The sequence below is a fragment of the Thamnophis sirtalis genome, unplaced genomic scaffold (genome assembly GCF_051295495.1).
Source record: "Thamnophis sirtalis isolate CommonGarterSnake01/CBP01778 unplaced genomic scaffold, rThaSir2_p1.2 scaffold_2, whole genome shotgun sequence".
NCBI lineage: Eukaryota > Metazoa > Chordata > Lepidosauria > Squamata > Natricidae > Thamnophis > Thamnophis sirtalis.
The window spans coordinates 47,723,096-47,747,438 of NW_028261382.1; the positions used below are offsets into that span (position 1 = coordinate 47,723,096).

The following is a 24,343-nucleotide window of genomic DNA, read 5'->3' on the forward strand; positions in this document are numbered from 1 at the left end:
CAGTGAAAATGAATATTTTACCAAAATTTTTATTTTTGTTTCAAATGTTACCAATACTCAAAAGAGATGTGAATCTTTTAGAATGGCAGAAGGGTATCAACAAATTTGTATGGGCAGGAAAGAAGCCGAGGGTTAAGATGAAAATAATGCAAGATGTACGTGAAAGAGGAGGATTGAAATTACCAAATTTAAAATTATATTATGATGCAGTGGCTTTATCTGCAATTAGTGATTGGATCCATTTAACCAATGACAAAATATTGAATATTGAGGGACATGATTTGGTATATGGTTGGCATGCTTACTTGTTATTTAACAAAAAACTGGATAAGAATTTCAAAAATCATATTTTAAGAAATGCCGTATTGCGGGTTTGGAAAAAATATCAACATAAACTAAATGACAAATTGCCCATGTGGGCTATTCCTAGACATGCAATTGAAAATATGAATATAGAACAAAAACACGATAGAATCACTTATAGACAACTTCTTATTACAGAAAGAGGGATGTTGCAATTAAAATCCTTAGAGGTACTTAAAAAAGAGAAGGTAGTTCAAACGTGGTTTCAGTATGGCCAACTACAGGCCAGGTGGAAAATAGACCAAAAAATAGGTTTTGTAATAGCTGAGGATAACTTGTTTAAACAAATAAGAGATCAAAGTTTAATGCACATAAAGAGGATATATAATGTATTAGTACAGATGGACTCAGAAACCGAAATGGTTAAAGATTGTATGATAAAATGGGCTCAGAATATTGAAGAACCTATAATGCTGGACACATGGGAAAAAATATGGGTAAGAAATGTAAAATTTACACAAGCACAAAATTTGAGAGAAAATTTTTATAAGATGTTTTATAGATGGCACTTAGATCCCCAAAAGCTTGCTTCTATGTATTCAAATGTTCAGCCTAAATGTTGGAGATGTGGTTCTTTTGATGCTACGTATTTTCATATATGGTGGACATGTTGTAATGTTAAGGCATTTTGGATAAAAATTTGGTGGATCCTGCAAAATATCTTCAAAAAAAGGATAAAATTCACTCCCAAACTGTTTTTACTAGGTATATGTATTGACTTTGTAGCAGTAGAGATTAATTTGGTTCTGTACTTAATAACGGCAGCAAGACTCTTGGTGGCGCAATACTGGAGGAAGAAAGACCTGCCTACAATTCAAGAATGGACTTTGAAGGTTACAAACTTAGCCGAAATGGCAAAAATTTCAGCATATCTTAAAGAACATTCAAATGAGAGGTATAAACGAGACTGGAAAAAATGGATTGATTATATACAAAGCAAATACGGGACTAGGAAATTCCAGATAGCTTATGCTTAAAATTGGTAATAACTTAAATTGTTAAAAATTTGGGTAACAGCAAGAAGCTGAGTTCAATGTAGAGATATTTTAGACTGTGATTGTCAAAAAGTTATACCATGTATGGGCTCTGGGAAGTCGGGGGGAGGGAAGGGAGGCGGGGATCTAGGGGGAGGGGGGGAGGGGGGAAATATAATGTGTTAAATTTTATATCATGATTGCACTTGTATACTGTGGTTTTTTTAATGTTAGTGTCAAAACAGAACAAACTGAATATATTGGAAAGTAATAGAAGTATACCGAAGGGAGGAGCTGAATGAAAGAAGGAGGAGAGTAGAGAGGGTGAGAGAGAGGAGGAGGAGAAGGAAGGGAGGGAATGGATTAAGAGAGGGAGTGATAGGGTTAGGGTTAGATAGAGGGGGAGGGGAAGTAGGTGTAGAGGGGTATGAGAGAAGGAAGAATGAAAGTTGGAGGGGGATGAAAGAGGGTGTATGGTGGGCTAAGGCGGTATATTGGGTTTGTATTGTAGGGGGCATTTTCTATAAAAGTGAGGGCTGTGTTTATTACCCAATGTTATATGCCTCGGTTGCACAGTAAACATGTGATTGTATAGGAAAAAAAAAAAAAGAAAAAAGAAAAAGAAAAAAACCTGCCTTATCTAAGCTTCAGCAGCCACCTTTCCATAAGGGGATTTTAATTATTTTCATGGACGGATCAATTGAAAACAGTAAGCGCGGCGGGGGGGGGGGGGGGGCAGGATAGCAGTGTTTGCTATTTGAGGGGCTGTCCCAAAGAACACCTATTCTCCAAAGTACCTGAAGGCAGGATGAGAAGCAACGGGTGGGAATACATGAAATAGTAGCATCACTTTATAATGCCTTGATAAGACCACCCTTGGAATTTTGCATCCAGTTTTGGTCGCCACAATATGACCTCCAACATCCCTTCCAACCCTGTTTTTCTCTCATTCCCTTCCAGAAACCAATCTACAACTTAAACGTTATACACCACTTTCCGCCGAACTTTGCAATCTCCTCCTGTACCGATATCTGAAGGACCTTTTCTGCTCAGGTTAAGGATTCTGAGTGTGTCCAGCAGCAGTGCAACCTCTGATGAACTTCTGACACAAATCAAGAATGAGACAATTTGCTTCAGCCCATATTCACCTCTTCTGAAATTGTTCCTCAACATCCAGAGAGGCCTTTTCTTGCACTTTTCCCCTTTTCTATATTTTTCATCTTTGAGAAGAATCAATATTTTGCAAATTCAGTTCCTTAACCCTAATAAAGCCATTATCATGATGTTCCAGCATGTTTACCTTTCTTATCCAAATTCCATCCAACCTTCAGGTTTTGACACCCACAGCATAATGATACAATGGCTTGTCCAAGAAAGACTTTGCTTTGTCCAGCTGGAGGAATAGAATATACTACTAAATTCATACCCCAAGCTCTGGAAATCATTCTGCACAGAAATAACATCTTTTTGGGACAGATCATATGTGCCAAGATGTATAATAGCATCAACGTCACAGTCCTTACTTGCATTCTTAACTATCTTAAGAATACGCCTCTTGTCTCTGCACCTGGCAAACACCTGACCTCTTTCAAAACCTCCATCTCCTTTCCTAAATTTACATCGCTTATGATTGAATCACCAATCAGAAGGTGACTTCTCTTTTGCATACCTTGCTCTTCTTGTGCGACTGATGTGTGATACCCGGTTTCCCATTTCGCCTTTCTGAAGTAATTTCTTCATTTTGGACCACAATCCCCTACTTATTTGAGTCATTATTATTACCTTGACCCGTCTCTTTAGTGTCCCCATTAAGGTCAGCAAGGGCGCTATATCTGTTATGCTGGGTCACAGCAAAAGCTTTGTGTCTATGGTTCACAGCTCTCACCCTGCCAGATCCCACGGTTGTCCAGACCGCTCTTCTCCTGTGGGATCTTTGTGGTAGAAGGGGCTGATAGTGTGGCATCTGCATTGAGTGGAATGGCTGAATTGGACACCTAATTTCTGCTTGGAGACCACAGATTAGAGATTCTATATAGATAATCTGCCTATGTAGACTAGTAATTTGTTTACAAAGGGGACAGTATCCAAATTTGAAAAGAGTACTGCGAAAGACAGGTGCAAAATAGCTATTATATTGAACTAATCCAGTCATTTTGAAATAACATAAAATCACAATCTCAAGTGCACTAACCCAGAATGTATTATTGCTATTTAAATTGATATTTAATTTAGTAAAAAGTTGAAAGAACTACAGGTAGTTCTTGATGACCGCAATTGGGATCAGAATTTCTGTTGCTAAGCATGATGGTCATTAAGTGAGTTGTGCCCAAATTGACCTTTTTTGTCATGATTAAGCCAATTCCTGCAGCTGTTAAGTGAATTATATGGTCAGTAAGCGAATCTAGCTTCACACATTGACTTTGCTGGTCAGAAGCTGATGGGGGAAAATTGCAAATGGTGATCACATGACCCCGGGCTGATGCAATGGTCATAAATACATGCTGGTTGCCAAGCAACCACATTATGATCATGTGACCATGGGGATGTGGAAATGGTTGAATGAGAACTGGTTGTAAATCACTTCTTTTCAGTGCCATTGTAACTTTGAATTGGCCATGAAATGGTTGTAACTTGAGGACTGCTTTTAAAGGCAGTGTAAAGAGGTGGAAGGGAACTTCCAGGAAATCCATTACCATTCTGAACAAACGGTTGTCCAGTCGCTTCTTAAAAGCCTCCAGTGATGGAGCCCCTATAACCTCTGGTGGCAAGCAGTTCCACTGATTAATTGTCCTCACTGTCAGAAATTGTTTCCTTATTTCTAGGTTGGTTCTCTCCTTGATTCGTTTCTATCTGTTGCTTGCAAAGCACCTGCCTTGAGATGCTTTGGAAAATAAGTTGACCCTCCCCTCTTCTTTGTGGCAGCCCCTCAAATATTGGAAGAGTGTTATCATATCACCCCCAGTCCTTCCCTTCCCTAGACTAGACATACCCAATTCTTGCAACCATTTTTCATACATTTTAGCCTCCAGCCCCCTAATCCTCTTTGTTTCTCTTCTCTGTACTCTGCAGAGATGAGGAGGAAACGAGGCCAATTAGCAAGGACAGAAATCACTGAACATCATAAACATGAAACAGCTTAAACATCTTTCCTTCTTCTTACCACAGACAATGAATGTTCTAGTTTCTCTTCTTTCTCCTTTCTTACCTGCCAGAGAATGCAGCAGAACAACCCCAGAGGGAATGGTGCAATAGCTATGGATGGCTTGGAGAGGCCCTGCAAATTTCATAAGCCAACTTCCTGGACTTGCGACGAAGGAACGAGGAGACCGAAGCAGGCAAGGGTCAAGTGATGGATCGGCTCTCAACCACCTGGAGCCTTGAGCCAGCCTGAATCATTTATCATTTTGAAAGTCAATGAATTGCTTTGCCCGGAACCTCAGAAAAGGCCCTGCAAGGAGATCAGAAGGAAGGACAAAAAGAAAGCTTTTTTTTTTTTTGCTAGTTTAAAAATAAGAAAATTGTATACACCACCCAGGACCCCAATTCAGACCCCTTACAACACTGGGAACTCCAGTAGTGAATCTAGGTCTGTTTCCTGACCTGGCCTACCTTGAAGGGCTGGCATCCCTTCATTGCATCACCTTCTCTCCGGTGTTTTAAGAAGATGTTGGATAACCATTTGTCTGAAGTGGTGTAGGGTTTCCTGCCTAAGCAGGGGGTTGGACTAGAAGACCTCCAAGGTCCCTTCCAACTCTGTTGTTCTATTCTATTCTGTTTTCCAGCCTCCTTGGCTTCCTATCCGTGAAATTCCAGGAGAGAAATAAGGAGGTGGTCCTCAGCTTACAATTGTACAGCTTTGGAATAGAACAAGAGTTGGAAGGGACTTTGAAGGTCTTCTAGTCCAACCCCCTACAGATGGTCCTCAATTTACAACCATTCATTTAATGACCGTTTAAAGTTACAATGGCACTGGGGAAAAATGAATTGTGGCTGATTCTCAGGCACATAACCATATTGCAGCATTCCCCACAACCACATAATCAAAATTCAGACGCTTGGCAACCGACTCACATTTATGACGGTCACAGTCATGTCATCCCCTTTGGTGACCTCCTGACAAGCAAAGTCAATGGGGAAGCCCGATTCACTTAACCACTGTTGTGACTAACTTAACAATTGCAGTGATTCACTTAACAACGGTGGCAAGAAAGGTCATAAAATGGGGCAAAAGACTCACAGCAACTGTCTCCCTCAGCAACAGAAATTTGAGTCCAATGTTCTTCTATACGTGTTTTTCTATTGCTTTATCCTTTGTAATTTTAAAAAAATTACAGTGTAATTTTACATTTTAAAATTACAAATGTAACCTTGCAAGCTGCCTAGAGTCACCTCGTGTTGAAATGGGGGGGGGGGCTCAAAAAACCCTAAATAAATAAAAATAGCTCCTATAAAGGCAGTCCTTGACATACAGGCATTCTGAATTGTGGTTGTAGGTCGAAGACTAGCTGCACTAACCCCCTTAGCCAATGTCTCGCTTAGCAACAGAAACAATGGGCTCCATTGTGGCCGCAAGTCAAGGCCCACCTGTGTTTAACGGAACACCTGGAGCAGTGAAGGGTTGGGCAATGAGTAAGAGCCCACCGCTGTAGCTAATTGGTGGAGGAGAGCTGTCCATCGGGAAATCTGAACTGTGATTGGTGCTGTGAGCGCGAAGGGGGCGGTTCCTTTTTTCCCCGCCGTTTTCACCTTTGGTGCTCTGTAATTTACCTCAGGGAATTCCCGCTGGGTGGATTTACCTCACGAGGCTCCTGTTGGGCCTGAACTCTCTAGTTTCGATCTAAAATATATTGATTTATATAAAACTACAAGTTCGTCTGAGTGTCTCAGACCCCGGCTGCTGAATTCCCTGACAGACCTCGTCTTACAAGCCACCATTAAACCACAATTCCCTTGGCTAAGCGAGACCATGTCTCACTTTAGACACCTTTCTTAACATGGCTCCGGTCATGGGGCGGGGCTTCTGGAGAATGAGCGGGGCCTCCGCGCCGCTGCCACCTGCGGCTCCTTTGCACGTCTAAGGCAGATACCTGGAGGCCGCTCTGCTTCCGCGCCTGCCGGCCACCCTCTCCCTCTCTCTCGCCAGCCCCATGCTGCGCTCCGGGCTGCCTGTCCCGAGCCTTTTCTGCCTCAACCTGCGCAGTTGTAACATCGCCAACAATTCCAAGGTGGTGCGTGTTGTGACTGCGCAGTCGCACGTGAGTGTCTGGAGGTGGGGAGGTTTGTTGTGTGTGTGGGGGGGGGGAGTAGTTAGGTGGGCAGCCTCTTCGACCGCTGGAGTAATCAAAGGACTCGGGATTGTTCTGGAAACAATAGCAAGAGGGCTTAGATTTATATACCGCTTCAATGGTGCTTTACAGCCCCTCTCTAAGCTGTTTACAAAGTCAGCATCTTGTTTGATGCTTAGATCAGTGTTTCTCAACCTTGGCAACTTGAAGATGTCTGGACTTCAAGTCCCAGAATTCCCCAGCCAGCATTCGCTGGCTGGGGAATTCTGGGACTTGAAGTCCAGACATCTTCAAGTTGCCAAGGTTGAGAAACACTGGCTTAGATCTCAATCCTCATTTTATCAACCTTGGGAAGGTTGAGTCCACGTGCAGCAGGTTAGGATTGAAGTGCTAGGAGTGGGCAGAATTAGCCTGCAAGACTGCATTCTAAGAGGAAGGAAGGAAGGAAGGAAGGAAGGAAGGAAGGAAGGAAGGAAGGAAGGAAGGAAGGAAGGAAGGAAGGAAGGAAGGAAGGGCATCCCACTTCACAATGTCTCTTTTTTTTTTTAAACAGAACTTTTTTATTTTTCTTTAAAAAAACAAAACACAAATATGTCATCATTTGTCAATCATTAAGACATTGAAGTACAATTTTTTTTGTTGTGTGTACCCCTCCCTCCCTCCACCCCCCCACCCCCCTTCCTCCTTCCCCCCCCCCCCCGACTTCCCAGAACCCGTACCCGGTATGGATTTTTGACTAACACAGTCTAAAATCTATTGAGAAAAAAGAAATAAAGAAATTAATGACATTCTAGATTGACCTTAGCTTCTTCTTACTGAACTATCTTTTAACAGTTTAAATCATTACTAATCTTAAGCATAGGCTAACTGGAATTTCTTAGTCCCGTATTTATTTTGTATATAGTCAATCCATTTTTTCCAGTCTCGTTTATATCTCTCATTTGAATGATCTTTGATATCGGCATATCTCAAAGATCACAATGTCTCTTAACAGTGTCGGTTTACAGAGTCAGCCTCTTGCCCCCAACAATCTGGGTCCTCATTTTACCGACCTTGGAAGGATGGAAGGCTGAGTCAACTCTTGAGCCAGTCAGGATCGAACTGCTGGCAGTGGGCAAAGTCAGTTGCCATATTACATTATAACAGGAAGGAAGGAAGGAAGGAAGGAAGGAAGGAAGGAAGGAAGGAAGGAAGGAAGGAAGGAAGGAAGGAAGGAAGGAAGGACATCCCGCTTCACAGTGTCTCTAACAGTGTCAGTTTACAGAGTCAGCCTCTTGCCCCCAACAATCTGGGTCCTCATTTTACAGAGCTTGGAAGGACGGAAGGCTGAGTCAACTTTTGAGCCAGTCGGGATCGAACTGCTGGCAGTGGGCAGAGTCAGCCTGCAATACTGCATTATGACAGGAAGGAAGGAAGGAAGGAAGGAAGGAAGGAAGGAAGGAAGGAAGGAAGGAAGGAAGGAAGGAAGGAAGGAAAAATAGCAATGCCACTTAAATAGCACTTAGACTTATATACCACTTCACAGAGCATTACAACCCTCCAAGCAGTTTACAGAGTCAGCCTCTTGCCCACAACAATCTGGGTCCTCATTTTACCGATCTTGGAAGGATGGAAGGCTGAGTCAACTTTGAGCCAGTCAGGATCAAACTCCTGGCAGTTGGCAGAGTTAGCCTGCAATGCTGCAGTCTACCCACAGTGCCACCAGGGCTCTTAATAGAAGGGTTTGGGGGTGCTGGAGGGAGCTTAGGGGGTGTCCTAATGGAGGGACGGTTATCGTGGCTCAAAAGGACATGATTTCTGCTGTTCGTATCGGATACAGAAATATTTCCTCTTGAACTGATGTTTTCGTTGCTCTCAAGGCATAAAGTGCTTTCCTGGTTACAACCAATGAAGCTGATCATATTTTCTAATTAATTAAAAGGCCATGTACTTATTTTTAAATCCAGGTGGACACTAGGGATGAATACCATCTTTCGGTGGACTTTGAGAAAACAACATGTAAAAAGGACAGTTTGAGTATCACATGTAAGGTGAGATTCTGATTATCTATTTGTAGTTTAATTGATAAATTAATTGATAAACCTGCCTTACCTGAGCTCAGCAGCCACCTTTGCAAAAGGGATTTCAATTATTTTCATGGACGATTTCAATTCAAAACATTAGGGGTGGCACAATAGCAGTGTTTGCTATTGAAGGGGCTGCCCCAAAGAAAACAGGGGTCAACCTATTCTCCAAAGCACTTGAAGGCAGGACAAGAAGCCATGGATGGAAACACATAAAATAGTAGCACCAGTTTATAAGGCCTTGATAAGACCATACATGGAATATTGCATCCTGTTTTGGTCACCACAATATATTAAAAAGATGTTGAGATGCTGGAAAGAGCCCAGAGAAGAGCAACAAAAAGGATGAGGGGACTGGAGGCTAAAACATATGAAGAACAATTGCAGGAATTGGGCATGTCTAGTTTTATGAAACAAAGGAATAGGGGAGACATACCATTGTCCCAATATTTGAGGGGCTGCCACAAAGATGAGGAAGTCAAATTATTCTCCAAAGCACCTGTGGGTAAAACAAGAAACAAAGGGTGGAAACTAATCAAGGAGAGAAGCAACGTGGAATTGAATTTCCTGACAGTGAGAACAATTAATCAGTGGAATGGCTTGCCACCAGAAGTTGTAGGTGCTCCATCACTGGTGGTTTTCAAGATGCAGCCATTTGACCGGAATGGTTCAGGGTTTCCGGCTTAAGCACGGGGTTGGACTAGATGACCTCCAAGGCCCCTTCCAACTCTGTTTTTCTCTTTCATTCCATTCCAGAAACAAAACTGCTACTTCAAAGTTCTATCCGGCCCTCCACAGAAATTGGAAATCACTGTCTGTACCTGATCTGGTGTCCAGCAGCCCAGCAACCTCTGGTGTGCAAGCTGAGTTCACACCAAGCTTTGCTTCTTCTGACACAAATCAGGAATGAGACGGTTTGCTTCAGCCCAAATTCACCTCTCCTGAGTGTCTGAAATTGTTTCTTGACATCCAGGGAAATTGGGGTCTTCCCTGGGCTATGCAGTCCATGAGGTCTTTTTTAACCCATGATTGTCCCACCTGGGAGGAAGAGAGGCCATCAGAGACCCCTGAAGCATCCTTGGTGGGAACTGCAACAGCTGCCAGATGCTGAATGCGGAAGGAATTGGGCGGGGCTTTTGAAGAATGGGCGGGGCCTTCGCCCAGGTGAGCACCGCTGCCACCTGCGGCTCCTGCAGATCTAAGGCAAATCCGTGGAGGTCGGTCTGCTTCGCCGCCTGCCAGCGACCCTCTCTCCCGCCAGCCCCATGGTGCGCTCCCGGCTGCCTGTCCCGTCGCTCCTCGGCCTCTTCAGCGCCCTCCTGATGCTGTCCCCGGAGCTGCTCGGGTATTTTTCCGACACGCCCGTCACTGATCCGGAGGTGCAGGTATTCCTCGCCGTAGCTGTGGAGCAATACAACCAGGACAGAAGTGACAGCGCCAACTATTACAAGGTGCTGAGCCTTATGAAGGCGCAGCACAAGGTGTGTACCTGGAGGTGGGGAGGTTTTTTTGGAAGGGGGGGCAGCCTTGTTGGATCCTTGGAATAGGATCCAAAGGACTCGGGATTGTTCTTGAAACAATAGCAAGAGCAGTTAGACTTATATACCGCCTGATGGTCCTTCACTGCCATCTCTAAGTGGTTAACGGAGTTGGCCTCTTGCTCCCAACCATCTGGGTCCTCATATTAGCCACCTCGGAAGGCTGAGTTAACTTTAAGCCGGACAGTATCAAACTTCTGGCAGTCAGCAGAATTAGCCTGCCACCTAACCACTGGGAGGGAGGGAGGGAGGCTGAGAGGGAAGAAGGGTGGAAGGAATAACACTTAAACTTATATCCCACTTTACAGCCGTCTCTAAGCGATTTACAAAATCAGCCTCATGCTGATTTGGGTCCTTGTTTTACCGACCTCGGAAAGACGGAAGGCCGAGTCACCCTTGAGCCAGACAGGATTGAACTCCTGGCAGTTGGCAGAGTTAGCCTAACCACTGTGCCACCTGGGCTCGAAGGGTTTGGGGGTGCTGGAGGAAGCTTAGGGGGTGTCCTAGCGGTGGGACGGTTATCGTGTATCAAAAGGACATGATTTCTGCTGTTTGTATCGGGTACAGAAATATTTCTGCATGAACTGATGTTCTTGCTCCTCTCAAGGCATAAAGTCCTTTCCTGGTTGCAACCAATGAAGCCCATCATGTTTTCTAATTAATTAAAAGGCCACGTACTTACCTTTAAATCCAGGTGGGTGCTTCAATGGAACTCTATCTTAAGGTGGACTTCGTGAAAACAACATGTGAAAAGAAGGCCGGTCGCTTGCCATATAGGAAGATCCAGGAATGTGAGGAACTTCCAGGGAATCAGGAGGTGAGATTGGATGCCAAAGTCAGATTATCCACTTGGGGTTTATTTGAACAAACCTGCCTTGTCTGAGTTCAGCAGCCACCTCTGCAAAAGGACGTTTTAATTATTTTAATGGATGATTTCAATTCAAAACATTAGGGGTGACACATTAGCCGTGTTTGCTATTTGAGGGGCTGCTCCAAAGAAAACGGGGTCAACCTATTCTCCAAAGCACCTGAAAGCAGGATAAGAATCAATGGATGGGAACACCTGAAATAGTAGCACTGCTTTATAATGCCTTGATAAGGCCGCCCTTGGAATATCGCAGCCAGTTTTGGTCACCACAATATTAAAAAAAGATGTTGAGACTGGAAAGCGGTCAGAGAAGAGCAACAAGGAGGATTAGGGAGCTGGAGACAAAAACATATAAAGAACGGTTGCAGGAATTCAGTAGGACTAGGAGAGACAGGACAACCATATTCCAATATTTAAGAGGCTGCCAGAAAGAGGAGTGGGGGGGTCAACTTATTTTCCAAAGCAGCAGAAGGCCAGATGAGAAACAATGGATGGAAACGTATGAAGGAGAGAAGGAACGTAGAACTAAGGAGAAACTTACTAACAGCGAGAAAAATTAATCAAGGGACTGCTTTCCTCCAGAAGTTGTGGGTTCTCCATCACTGGACATTTTAATGAAGAAATACAAGAAATGTTTGTCTGGAATGGCACAGGATTTCCTATTTGAGCAGGGGGTTGGACTAGATGACCTCCAAGGTCCCATCTGACTCTGTTTTTCTCTCTCATTTGCTTTCAGATACGAACCTGCACCTTTAAAGTTAAAAACCGCTCAAAGAAGAATGGAATGTTCACCATGGACAACTTCTGTTCCTGATCAGGACCTCCAAAGGAACCTCTTCGGCTCAGGCGAAGGATTCTGAGGGTGTCCAGCAGCCGAGCCGAGCAACCTCTGGTGTGTAAGCTGGGTTCACACCAAGCTTTGCTTCTTCTGACACAAATCAGGAATGAGACAGTTTGTTTCAGCCCAAATTCACCTCTTCTGAGTGTCTGAAATTGTTCCTTGACATCCATGGAGGCCTTTTCTTCCACTTCTCCTCTTTTCTATCATGTTCATCTTTGAGAAGAATCAATATTTTGCTTATTCAGTTAATTAATCCTAATAAAGCTATCAGCATTATATCCCTTGTGTCCCTTTCTTGTCCAAATCCTCTCCAACCTTCAGGTTTTGACACCCACAGCACAAAGACACAACTGTTTGTCCAAGGAAGACTTTGCTTTGACCAGAGTGGGGGGGGATGGGGGTCTTCCCTGAGCTTTCCCAGTCCATGTGGTCTTTTTTAACCTATGATTGTCCCACCTGGGAGGAAGAGAGGCCATCAGAGACCCCTGAAGCATCCTTGGTGGGAACTGCAACAGCTGCCAGATGCTGAATGGGGAAGGAATTTGATTCTTTTCCAAACTTCTGGAAACTTTAGCTGTGGTTACTGGATCCCTTTGACAGTTTTATTTTCGGTAACAAAAATCAACAATTTTTAACAGAATTAATACTGTTTCTTGGACCCCCGCCCTCCCTCCCTCGTTTGCATAAAATGTATCCACGGATTTTCTCCTTTAGATTTCTCACATACACCCCAACCTCCTTAACCCACGCACATCTATTCAGAAAGATGCCAAGATGCCCCTTAACTCTCCATGGGGGAGGGGGGACTTGCTCTCCATTGCTTTGGGGAGGGGGCGACAATAGTGGTTGGGGGAGGATTTCCCCGCATCTCTATTGTCCACGTGGAGCCTCGGCTTCTGCTTAGGAAATACACTAGGAGGAACGGGGAAATTTTCTAGCGGACCGCGAGTAGTAGCTCAGCTGACCCCCCCCTCCCTCTCCAACGACTTAACCTAACCTCAACTATGGGGGAGAAGGGAACCGAAGGGGAACCAAAATCGCGCAGAGGCGGCGAGCACCTGGGCAGCGGAGAAGGTCCAGCCACGGGGGCGGGGCTTTTGGAGAATGGGCGGGGCCTTTGCCCAGGTGAGCGCCGCTGCCACCTGCGGCTCCTGCAGATCTAAGGCAAATCCGTGGAGGTCGGTCTGCTTCGCCGCCTGCCAGAGACCCTCTCTCCGGCCGTGACCCGTCAAAAGCGCGGACGACAAAAGCGCGATCGACAAAATCGCGCCTTTGACGTCATCACAGCGCGACGAAAAAGATCGAAAAATTCAAATAAAAATTAATAAAAATTAAATTAAAGCAAGCCGATTCACATAAAGGTAAGGGTTAGGGTTAGGGTTAGGGTTAGGGTAAGGGTAAGGGTTAGGGTTAGCTTTAGAGCGTTAGCGTTAGCGTTAGGGTTAGGATAAGGGTTACCGTTCCGTTTTTCGTTACTTTAACGGTTAGGTTTAGGGTTAGGTTTAGGGTTAGGTTAAGAGTTAGGGTTAGGGTTAGGTTTAGGGTTAGGTTTGGGGGGGTAAGGGGAAGGTTTTAGCTTTATTTTTACATTTTTTCGATCTTTTTCGTCGCGCTGTGATGACGTCACAGCGCGCTTTTGTCGAGCGCGATTTTGTCCTACGCGCTTTTGTGGTGGAACCCTCTCCGGCCAGCCCCATGGTGCGCTCCCGGCTGCCTGTCCCGTCGCTTCTCGGCCTCTTCAGCGTCCTCCTGATGCTGTCCCCGGAGCTGCTCGGGTATTTTTCCGACACGCCCGTCACTGATCCGGAGGTGCAGGTATTCCTCGCCGTAGCTGTGGAGCAATACAACCAGGACAGAAGTGACAGCGCCAACTATTACAAGGTGCTGAGCCTTATGAAGGCGCAGTACAAGGTGTGTACCTGGAGGTGGGGAGGTTTTTTTGGAAGGGGGGCAGCCTTGCTGGATCCTTGGAATAGGATCCAAAGGACTCGGGATTGTTCTTGAAACAATAGCAAGAGCAGTTAGACTTATATACCGCCTAATGGTCCTTCACTGCCATCTCTAAGTGGTTAACGGAGTTGGTCTCTTGCTCCCAACCATCTGGGTCCTCATATTAGCCACCTCGGAAGGCTGAGTTAACTTTAACCCGGTCGGGATCGAACTTCTGGCAGTCAGCAGAATTAGCCTGCCATCTAACCACTGGGAGGGAGGGAGGCCGACAGGGAAGAAGGGTGGGAGGAATAACACTTAAACTTATATCCCACTTTACAGCCGTCTCTAAGCGATTTACAAAATCAGCATCTTGCCCCCAACAATATGGGTCCTTGTTTTACCGACCTCGGAAAGACGGAAGGCCGAGTCACCCTTGAGCCAGACAGGATTGAACTCCTGGCAGTTGGCAGAGTTAGCCTAACCACTGTTCCACCTGGGCTCGAAGGGTTTGGGGGTGCTGAAGGAAGCTTAGGGGAGTCCTAGCGGTGGGACGGTTATCGTGGCCCAAAAGGACATGATTTCTGCTGTTCGTATCGGGTACAGAAATATTTCCGCTTGAACTGATGTTCTTGCTGCTCTCAAGGCATAAAGTCCTTTCCTGGTTGCAACCAATGAAGCCCATCATGTTTTCTAATTAATTAAAAGGCCACGTACTTACCTTTAAATCCAGGTGGGTGCTTTGACGGAACTCCATCTTAAGGTAGACTTCGTGAAAACAACATGTGAAAAGAAGGCCGGTCGCTTGCCATATAAGAAGATCCAGGAATGTGAGGAACTTCCAGGGAATCAGGAGGTGAGATTGGATGCCAAAGTCCGATTATCCACTTGGGGTTTATTTGAACAAACCTGCCTTGTCTGAGCTCAGCAGCCACCTCTGCAAAAGGACGTTTTAATTATTTTCATGGATGGCTTCAATTCAAAACATTAGGGGTGACACATTAGCCGTGTCTGCTATTTGAGGGGCTGCCCCAAAGAAAACGGGGTCAACCTATTCTCCAAAGCACCTGAAGGCAGGATAAGAATCAATGGATGGGAACACCTGAAATCGTAGCACTGCTTTATAATGCCTTGATAAGGCCACCCTTGGAATATCACAGCCAGTTTTGGTCGCCACAATATTAAAAAAAAGATGTTGAGACTCTGGAAAAAGGGCAGAGAAGAGCAACAAGGAGGATTAGGGAGCTGGAGACAAAAACATATAAAGAACGGTTGCAGGAATTCAGTAGGACTAGGAGAGACAGGACAACCATATTCCAATATTTAAGGGGCTGCCAGAAAGAGGAGTGGGGGGGTCAACTTATTTTCCAAAGCAGCAGAAGGCCAGATGAGAAACAATGGATGGAAACGTATGAAGGAGAGAAGGAACGTAGAACTAAGGAGAAACTTACTAACAGCGAGAAAAATTAATCAAGGGACTGCTTTCCTCCAGAAGTTGTGGGTTCTCCATCACTGGACATTTTAATGAAGAAATACAAGAAATGTTTGTCTGGAATGGCACAGGATTTCCTATTTGAGCAGGGGGTTGGACTAGATGACCTCCAAGGTCCCATCTGACTCTGTTTTTCTCTCTCATTTGCTTCCAGATACGAACCTGCACCTTTAAAGTTAATAACCGCTCAAAGAAGAATGGAATGTTCACCATGGACAACTTCTGTGTCTGATCTGGACCTCCAAAGGAACCTCTTCGGCTCAGGCGAAGGATTCTGAGGCTGTCCAGCAGCCGTGCAACCTCTGGTGTAGAATCTGAGTTCACACCAAGCTTTGCTTCTTCTGACACAAATCAGGAATGAGACGGTTTGTTTCAGCCCAAATTCACCTCTTCTGAGTGTCTGAAATTGTTCCTTGACATCCAGGGAGGCCTTTAATTCCACTTCTCTTCTTTTCTATCATGTTCATCTTTGAGAAGAATCAATATTTGACTCATTCTATTAATCAATCTTAATAAAGCTATCAGCATTATATCTCTTGTCTCCCTTTCTTGTCAAAATCCTCTCCAACCTTCAGGTTTTGACACCCACAGAACAAAGACACAATGCTTTGTCCAATGCCGTCCATGTGGTCTTTTTTAACCCATGAGTGTCCCACCTGGGAGGAAGAGAGGCCATCAGAGACCCCTGAAGCATCCTTGGTGGGAACTGCAACAGCTGCCCGATGCTGAATAGGAAGAAATTTGGTTCTTTTCCAAATTTCTGGAAACTTTAGCTGTGACTGTTGGATGCCTTTGACAGTTTTCTTTTTGGTAACTACAATTAACATTTTTAACAAAATTAATGCTGTTTCTTGAAACCCCTCCCTCCCATAAATTGTCTCCACGGATTTTCTCCTTTAGATTTCTCACATACGTCCCAAGGTCCATATCCCACGCACATCTATTCAGGAAGATGATAAGATGCCCCTTGGCTGTAAACTCTCCAGGAGGGGATGGACTTACTCTCCGGGGCTTTGGGGAGGGGGAGACCATCCTGCCCCCCCCATTCCTCATTTTCCACTTGCGTAAATGTAGCCTTGCTTATGTTGCAGTAGTTTACTTTGTTGTCATGGCTCCTCATACAACGAAATTAAATGCCCTCTTCAGTGTACAAAATAAAATAAAACACAGACACGGATCTCTTCCATTCAATGGAATTGAATTGAAAACCAACGATATTGCTTTAATATTTCACTATACAATAGAACGCTTCTGCTTAGGAAACACACAACCAGGCTAACAGATTAACAGAAGGGACCTTGTAGGTCATCTAGTCCAACCTCCCCCTTCCCAAGAATGTCATACAACAGTGATTCCCAAACTTGGCGACTTTAAGACTTGTGGACTTCAACTCCCAGAATTCTCCAGCCAGCTCTGCTGGCTGGAGAATTCTGGGAGTTGAAGTCCACAAGTCTTAAAGTCGCCAAGTTTGGGAACCACTGTCATACAACATTTCTGACAGATGGGCAGTCCAGTCTCCTCTTGAAAGCTTCTTGAAAACTAGCAGGAGCAGAAGCTTAGTAACGTCCATATAGGGGTGGGGGAGCTTCATCTCCGTGGCTTTGGTGAGGGGGCGACAATCCTAGTTGGGGGAGGATTTCCCATCATCCCCATTGTCCACGTGGAGCTTTGGCTTCTGCTCAGGAAATACACAACTAGCAGGAGCTCTGAGGTTTTCTAGCAGACCGCAAATAGTAACTCAACTCTCTCTCCCCCCCCCCACCTCCAATTCAGCCTAAGGGAGAGGAGTCACGAGGAGGGGGGGGGAGAATTGGGCCGGAGGGGAACCCAAAGCGAGACATTATAGAGAATTGAATTGAAACCCCCTGAAATTGCCTTGATATTTCACTATACAGGAGAACGCTTCTGCTTAGGAAAAACATAATAACGCTAACAGATTAATGGAAAGGATCTTATAGGATCTAGTCTTATGGGATCTCGTCCAACCCCACCCATGCCGTCCAAGTAGGAAACCCTACACCATTTCTGAGAGATGGCCAGCCCGGTCTCTTCTTGAAAGCTTCTTGAAAACTAGCAGGAGGAGACGCTGAGCAACAGCTATAGAAGGGGAGGCTTCCTCTCCATCCTCATTGTCCACGTGAAGCTTAGGAAATACACCAGCAGGAGTGAAGAGGTTTTGCAGCAGTCCGCGAGTAATAACTCAATTGTCTCCCCCGCCCTCCACTCACCGACTTCAGCCCTTGCTTCAACAAGGCGGGGGGGGGGGGGGTTGGAACTGAAGGGGAACCTAAAGCGCGGAGGGGCGGCGAGCACGTGCGAAGCAGAGATGGTCCAGCCTTGGGGCGGGGCTTCTGGAGAATGGGCGTGGCCTCCGCGCAGGTGTGAGCCGCTGCCACCTGAGGCGCCTGCAGATCTAAGGCAAATCCGTGGAGGTCGGTCTGCTTCCGCGGCTGCCTCTCTCTGCCAGCCCCATAATGCGCTCCCAGCTGCATGTCCCGACCCTTTTCTGCCTCTTCGGCCCCCTCCTGGTGCTCTCCTCGGAGCTGCCCCTCCTGCTCCCCGAGGGTCTTTCGGACTTGCCCCTCACTCATCCGGGGGTGGCGGATGCCGTCGCCTTCGCCACGCAGATATACAATCGGCGCAGACCTAAGAGCGCGAACTGTTTCAAGGTGTTGTGTGTTCTGAAGGCGCAGTCGCAGGTGTTTGTCTGCAGATGGGGAGGTTTATTGGTGGGGCGGGGGGAGGTAGGGGGGCAGCTTCTTGTATCCTTCCAGTACCAAAGGGCTGGGAATTGTTCTGGAAGCAATAGGAAGAGCGGTTAGAGATATATACTGTTTCACGATGCTTTTACAGCCCTCTCTGAGCTGTTTACAAAGTCCGCATCTTGTTTGATGCTTAGATCTGGGTCCTCATTTTATCAACCTCGGAAGGACGGAAGGTTGAATCAACCTCGAGCAGGTCTGGATTGAACTGCTAGGAGTGGGAAGAATAAGGATGCAATACTGCATTTTAAGTGGAAGGGAAGGAGGGGAAGGAAGGAAGGAAGGAAGGAAGGAAGGAAGGAAGAAGGAAGGAAGGAAGGAAGGAAGGAAGGAAGGAAGGAAGGAAGGAAGGAAGGAAGGACACTTAGACTGATATCCCGCTTCACAGTGTCACTAGGCGGTTTACAGAATCAGCCTCTTGCCCCCAACAATCTGGGCCCTTGTTTTACCGGCCTCGGAAGGACGGAAGGCTGAGTCACCCTTGAGCTGAGTCACCATTGAACTCCTGGCAGTTGGCAGAGTTAGCCTGCAATCCAGCATTTTACCACTGTGCCACCAGAGCTCTTAATAGAGGGGTTTGGGGATGCTGGGGGGAGCTTAGGGGGTGTTCTAGGGGAGGGACGGTTATCGTGGCTTAAAGGACATGGTTTCTGCTGTTTGTATCTGATACAAAAATATTTCCGCTTGAACTGATGTTCTTGCTGCTCTCGAGGCGTTAAGTATTTTCCTGGTTGAAACTGATGAAGCTGATCATGTTTTGTAATTGATTAAAAGACCACATACTCCTTTTTCAATCCAGGTGGGTACTAGGGACGAATACCATCTTACGGTGGAGTTGGTGGAAACAACATGTATAAGGATACATTGGAATCTGCCATTCCAAAAATGTGAACAACTTCCAGGGAATCAGGAGGTGAGATTGGATGCCAAATTCCGATTATCTATCTGCAGTTCCATTGATAAATTAAATTAATTGATTTCCTGCCTTGTCTGAGCTCAACAGCCGCCTCTGCAGAAGAGATTTTAATAATTTTTATGGACGATTTCAATTCAGAGCATTAGGGGTGACACGATAGCGGTGTTTGCTATTTGAGGGGCTGCCCCAAAGAAAACGGGGGTCAACCTATTCTCCAAAGCCCCTGAAGGCAGGACGAGAAGCATTGGATGGAAACACATGAAATAGTAGAATCGCTTTATAATGCCTTTGGAATCTTTCATCCAATTTTGGTCACCACAATATTAAAAAAAAGATGTTGAGACTCTGGAAAGAGAGCAGAGAAAAGCAACAAAGGTGATTAGGGGACTGGAGGCTAAAACATATGAAGAATGGTTGCGGGAGTTGGGTATGTCTAGTTTAATGAAAAGAAGGACTAGGGGAGACATAACAATGTCCCAATATTTGAGGGACTGCCTCAAAGAGGAGGGGGTCAACCTATTTCCCAAAGAAGCAGAAGGTAGTGCAAGACACAATGGATGGAAACTAATCAAGGAGAGAAGCCTCCTGGAATTAAGGAGAAATTACCTGACAGAGAGAAAAATTAACCAGTGGAATGACTTGCCACCAGAAGTGGTGGGTGCTCCATCACTGGTTGTTTTCAAGGAGCGATTATGCAGCCACTTGTCTGAAAGGGTCTCCTGCTCGAGCACAGGGTTGGACTAGACAACCTCCAAGGTCCCATCCAACTTTTTTTTTTCATTCATTCCCTTCCAGAAACAAACTTGCTACTTCAAAGTTATACTCCGCTCTCCACGGAACGTAGCAGTCACTGCCTGTACGGGATCTTGACCTCCAAAGGAACCTCTTCTGCTCAGGCTAAGGATTCTGAGTGTGTCCAGCAGCCGTGCAACCTCTGGTGTGGAAGCTGAGTTCACACCAAGCTTTGATTCTTCTGGCACAAATCAAGAATGAGACGGTTTGCTCCAGCACAAATTCACCTCTTCTGAGTGTCTGAAATTGTTCCTTGACATCCAGGGAGGCCTTTTCCTCCACTTCTCCTCTTTTCTATCATCTTCATCTTTGAGAAGAATCAATATTTTGGTTATTCAGTTAATTAATTTTAATAAAGCCATCAGCATGATGTTTCTGCTTGTGTCCCTTCCTTGTCCAAATCCTCTCCATCCTTCAGGTTTTGACACCCACAGCACAAAGACACAATTGTTTGTCCAAGAAAGGGGATGGGGTCTCCCCTTGGCTTTTGCTATCCCCATCCATGAGGTCCTTTTTAACCCATGAGTGTCCCACCTGGGAGGAAGAGAGGCCAGCAGAGACCCCTGAAGCATCCTTGGTGGGAACTGCAACAGCTGCCAGATGCTGAATGGGAAGGAATTTGGTTCTTTCCCAAACTTCTGGAAACTTTAGCTGTGGTTGATGGATGCCTTTGAACAGTTCTCTTTTCCATAACTACAACCAACAATGTTTAACAGAATTAATACTGTTTCTTGAAACCCCTCCCTCCCTCGCTTGCATAAAATGTGTCCAGGGAGTTTCTCCATTGGATTTCTCCCATACATCCCACTCTCCGTTTCCCACGCGCATCTATTCAGAAAGATGCCAAATTGCCCCTTGGCTGTAAATTCTCCGTGGGCGGAGGACGTGCTTTCCAGGGTTTTGGGAAGGGGAGGCAATCCCGGGGCTCCCCAAATCCTCATTACCCACCTGGATACTGACCCCCGCCCTCCCCCTACCGACTTCATCCTAACATCAACTGGGAGGGGGGGAATTGGGCCGGAGCGGAACCCAAAGCGTGGAGGGGCGGCGAGCACCTGCGAAGCAGAGATGGTCCAGCCATGGGGCGGGGCTTCTGGAGAATGGGCGTGGCCTCCGCGCAGGTGAGCGCCGGGGCCACCTGAGGCTCCTGCAGATCTAAAGGCAAATCCGTGGAGGTCGGTCTGCTTCCGCGCCTGACAGAGACCCTCTCTCTCGCCAGCCCCATAATGCGCTCCCGGTTGCCTGTGCCGCCCCTTCTGTGCCTCTTCGGCACCCTCCTGATGCTCTCCCCGGTGCTGCCCGGGCATTTTATGGACGCGTCCGTCACTGATCCAGACGTGCAGCAACCCCTCGCTGCCGCCATAGAGAAATACAACGGCAGAAGTGACAGCGCCAACTATTTCAAGGTGCTGAGCCTTAGGAAGGCCCGATATGAGGTATGTGTCTGGAGTTGGGGAGGATTTGGGGGCGGTGTCAGCCTCGTTGGAGTAGCCAAAGGACTGGGATTGTTCTGGAAACATGGAAACAATAGCAAGAGCGGTTAGACTTATGTATCGCTTCTTGGTGCTTCACAGCCCTTTCTAAGATGTTTACAGAGTTGGCCACTTGCTCCCAACCATCTGGGTCCCTATTTTAACCACCTCGGAAGGCTGAGTTAAATTTAACCCGGTCAGGATCGATCTGCTGGCAGTCAGCAGAGTTAGCCTGCAACCTAACCCCAGGGAGGGAGGGAGGGAGGGAGGAAAATTATATCCCGCTTCACAGTGTCTCTAAGCAGTTTACCGAGTCAGCCTCTTGCCCCCCAAAAATCTGGATCCCTGTTTTACCAACCTTGGAAGGACGGAAGGCTGAGTCACCCTTGAGCCAGTCAGGATTGAACTCCTGGCAGTTGGCAGACTAACCTGCAATGCTCCATTCTAACCACTGTGCCACCAGGGCTCTTAATAGAAAAGTTTTGGGGGTGCTGGAGGGAGCTTAGGGGGTGTTCTAGGGGAGGGACGGTTGTCGTGGGCCAAAAGAACAGGATTTCTGCTGTTTGAATCTGATACAGAAATATTTCCACTTGAACTGATGTTGCTGCTCTCGAGGCATAAAGTGCTTCCTGAACCCGATCATGGTTTCTAATTAATTAGAAGGCCACGTACTTATCTTTAAATCCAGGAGGCTCCGGCAAAACTCTATCTTAAGGTGGTAATGGCGAAAACAACATGTGAAAAGAGGACCAATAGGCTGACATATGAGAAGATCCAGGAATGTAAGGAGCTTCCAGGGATTCAGGATGTGAGTTTAGATGCCAAAATCTGATTATCCATTTGGGGTTTAATTGAACAAACCTGCCTTGTCTGAGCTCAGCAGCCACCTCGGCAAAGGACGTTTTAATTATTTCCATGGACGACTTCAATTCAAAACATTAGGGGTGATATGATAGCGGTGTTTGCTATTTGAGGGGCTGCCCCAAAGAAAACGGGGGTCAACCTATTCTCCAAAGCACCTGAAGGAAGGACGAGAAGCAACAGATGGGGACATCTGAGATAGTAGCACAGTTTTATAATGCCTTGATAAGGCGAGCCTTGGAATATTGCATCCAGTTTTGGTCGCCACAATATTAAAAAAAGGATGTTGAGACTCTGGAAAGAGGGCAGAAAAGATCAACAAAGAGGATTAGGGAGCTGGAGACTACAACATATAAAGAACGGTTGCAGTAATTCAGTAGGACTAGGAGAGACAGGACAATCATATCCCAATATTTGAGGGGCTGCCATAAAGAGGAGGTGGGTCCACTTATTTTCCAAAGCAGCAGAAAGCAGAACATGAAGCAACAGATGGAAACTTATGCAGGAGAGAAGGAACGTAGAAGTAAGGAGAAACTTCCCAACAGTGAGAAAAATTAATTATGGGACTGCTTTCCTCCAGAAGTTGTGGGTGCTCCATCACTGGACATTTTTATGAAGAGATACAAGAAATGTTTGTCTGGAATGGAGCAGGATCTCCTATTTGAGCAGGGGGTTGGACTAGATGACCTCCATGGTCCCTTCCAACTCTGTTTTTCTCTCTCATTTGCTTCCAGATACGTACTTGCACCTTTATAATTGAATACAGTTCTCCAAAGGATAAAATGTTCAAGGTGGGCATCGGCTGTTCCTGATCTGGACCTCCAAAGGAACCTCTTCTGCTCAGGCTAAGGATTCGGAGTGTGTCCAGCAGCCGAGCAACCTCTGGTGTGCAAGCTGAGTTCACACCAAGCTTTGATTCTTCTGACACAAATCAGGAATGAGACGGTTTGCTTCAGCCCAAATTCACCTCTTCTGAGTTTCTGAAATTGTTCCTTCAAATCCAGGGAGGCCTTTTCTTCCACTTCTCTTTTCTATATTGTTCATCTTTGAGAAGAATCAATATTTTGCTTATTCAGTTAATTAATCTTAAAAAAGCTATCAGCATTATATCTGTTGTGTCCCTTTCTTGTCCAAATCAGGTTTTGACACCCACAGCACAAAGACACAATTGTTTGTCTTTGAATAAAGACTTTGCTTTGTCCAGAAATTGGGGTGTGTGTGTCTCCCCTTGGATTTTGCTTTGCCCATCCATGTGGTCTTTTTTAACCCATGAGTGTCCCACCTGAGAAGAAGGGAGGCCAATAGAGACCCTGAAGCATCCTTCGTGGGAACTGCAACAGTTTCCACTGCCCCCCCTTCCCAAAAAACCTCCCCACCTCCAGGTACACACCTTGTACTGCGCTTTCATAAGGCTCAGCACCTTGTAATAGTTGGCGCTGTCACTTCTGTCCTGGTTGAATTGCTCCACAGCTACGGCGAGGAATACCTGCACCTTCGGATCAGTGACGGGCGTGTCGGAAAGATCCCCGAGCAGCTCCGGGGACAGCATCAGGAGGACGCTGAAGAGGCCGAGGAGCGACGGGACAGGCAGCCGGGAGCGCACCATAGGGCTGGCGGGAGAGAGGGTCGCTGGCAGGCGGCGAAGCAGACCGACCTCCACGGATTTTCCTTAGATCTGCAGGAGCCGCAGGTTGCAGCGGCGCTCACCTGGGCGAAGGCCCCGCCCATTCTCCAAAAGCCCCGCCCCCGTGGCTGGACCTTCTCCGCTGCCCAGGTGCTCGCCGCCTCTGCGCGATTTTGGTTCCCCTTCGGTTCCCTTCTCCCCCATAGTTGAGGTTAGGTTAAGTCGTTGGAGAGGGAGGGGGGGGTCAGCTGAGCTACTACTCGCGGTCCGCTAGAAAATTTCCCCGTTCCTCCTAGTGTATTTCCTAAGCAGAAGCCGAGGCTCCACGTGGACAATGGAGATGCGGGGAAATCCTCCCCCAACCACTATTGTCGCCCCCTCCCCAAAGCAATGGAGAGCAAGTCCCCCCTCCCCCATGGAGAGTTAAGGGGCATCTTGGCATCTTTCTGAATAGATGTGCGTGGGTTAAGGAGCTTGGGGTGTATGTGAGAAATCTAAAGGAGAAAATCCGTGGATACATTTTATGCAAACGAGGGAGGGGGGGGGGTGTCCAAGAAACAGTA

At 46.3% G+C, this 24,343-nt stretch overlaps 3 protein-coding genes and 1 long non-coding RNA gene across 4 annotated transcripts in view; 3 read left to right on the forward strand and 1 right to left on the reverse strand.

The window, feature by feature from the left end:
* The window catches only part of LOC148048754 (uncharacterized), a 43,412-nt gene extending 37,713 nt beyond the window's left edge, over positions 1–5,699 (reverse strand). The window contains exons 1-2 of the long non-coding RNA XR_015695353.1: positions 5,575–5,699; positions 4,543–4,785 (exon numbers count right to left, since the gene is read on the reverse strand). This is a non-coding gene — a long non-coding RNA (uncharacterized LOC148048754). The remainder of the gene's footprint in view (positions 1–4,542; positions 4,786–5,574) is intronic.
* Positions 5,700–9,950: 4,251 nt separating this feature from the next.
* Positions 9,951–11,905, forward strand: LOC148048755 (cystatin-like). Its single transcript, XM_087703452.1, has 3 exons — positions 9,951–10,166; positions 10,918–11,040; positions 11,828–11,905. The coding sequence occupies exons 1-3, from the start codon at positions 9,951–9,953 to the stop codon at positions 11,903–11,905; spliced, it is 417 nt and encodes a 138-aa protein (XP_087559578.1).
* A 1,722-nt stretch (positions 11,906–13,627) lies between these two features.
* LOC148048756 (cystatin-like) lies at positions 13,628–15,585 on the forward strand. The gene is made up of 3 exons (XM_087703453.1): positions 13,628–13,843; positions 14,595–14,717; positions 15,508–15,585. Exons 1-3 carry the CDS (start codon positions 13,628–13,630, stop codon positions 15,583–15,585), a joined length of 417 nt encoding a protein of 138 aa, XP_087559579.1.
* A 5,464-nt stretch (positions 15,586–21,049) lies between these two features.
* Positions 21,050–22,968, forward strand: LOC148048757 (cystatin-1-like). The gene is made up of 3 exons (XM_087703455.1): positions 21,050–21,259; positions 21,984–22,103; positions 22,891–22,968. Exons 1-3 carry the CDS (start codon positions 21,050–21,052, stop codon positions 22,966–22,968), a joined length of 408 nt encoding a protein of 135 aa, XP_087559581.1.
* Positions 22,969–24,343: the final 1,375 nt, after the last annotated feature.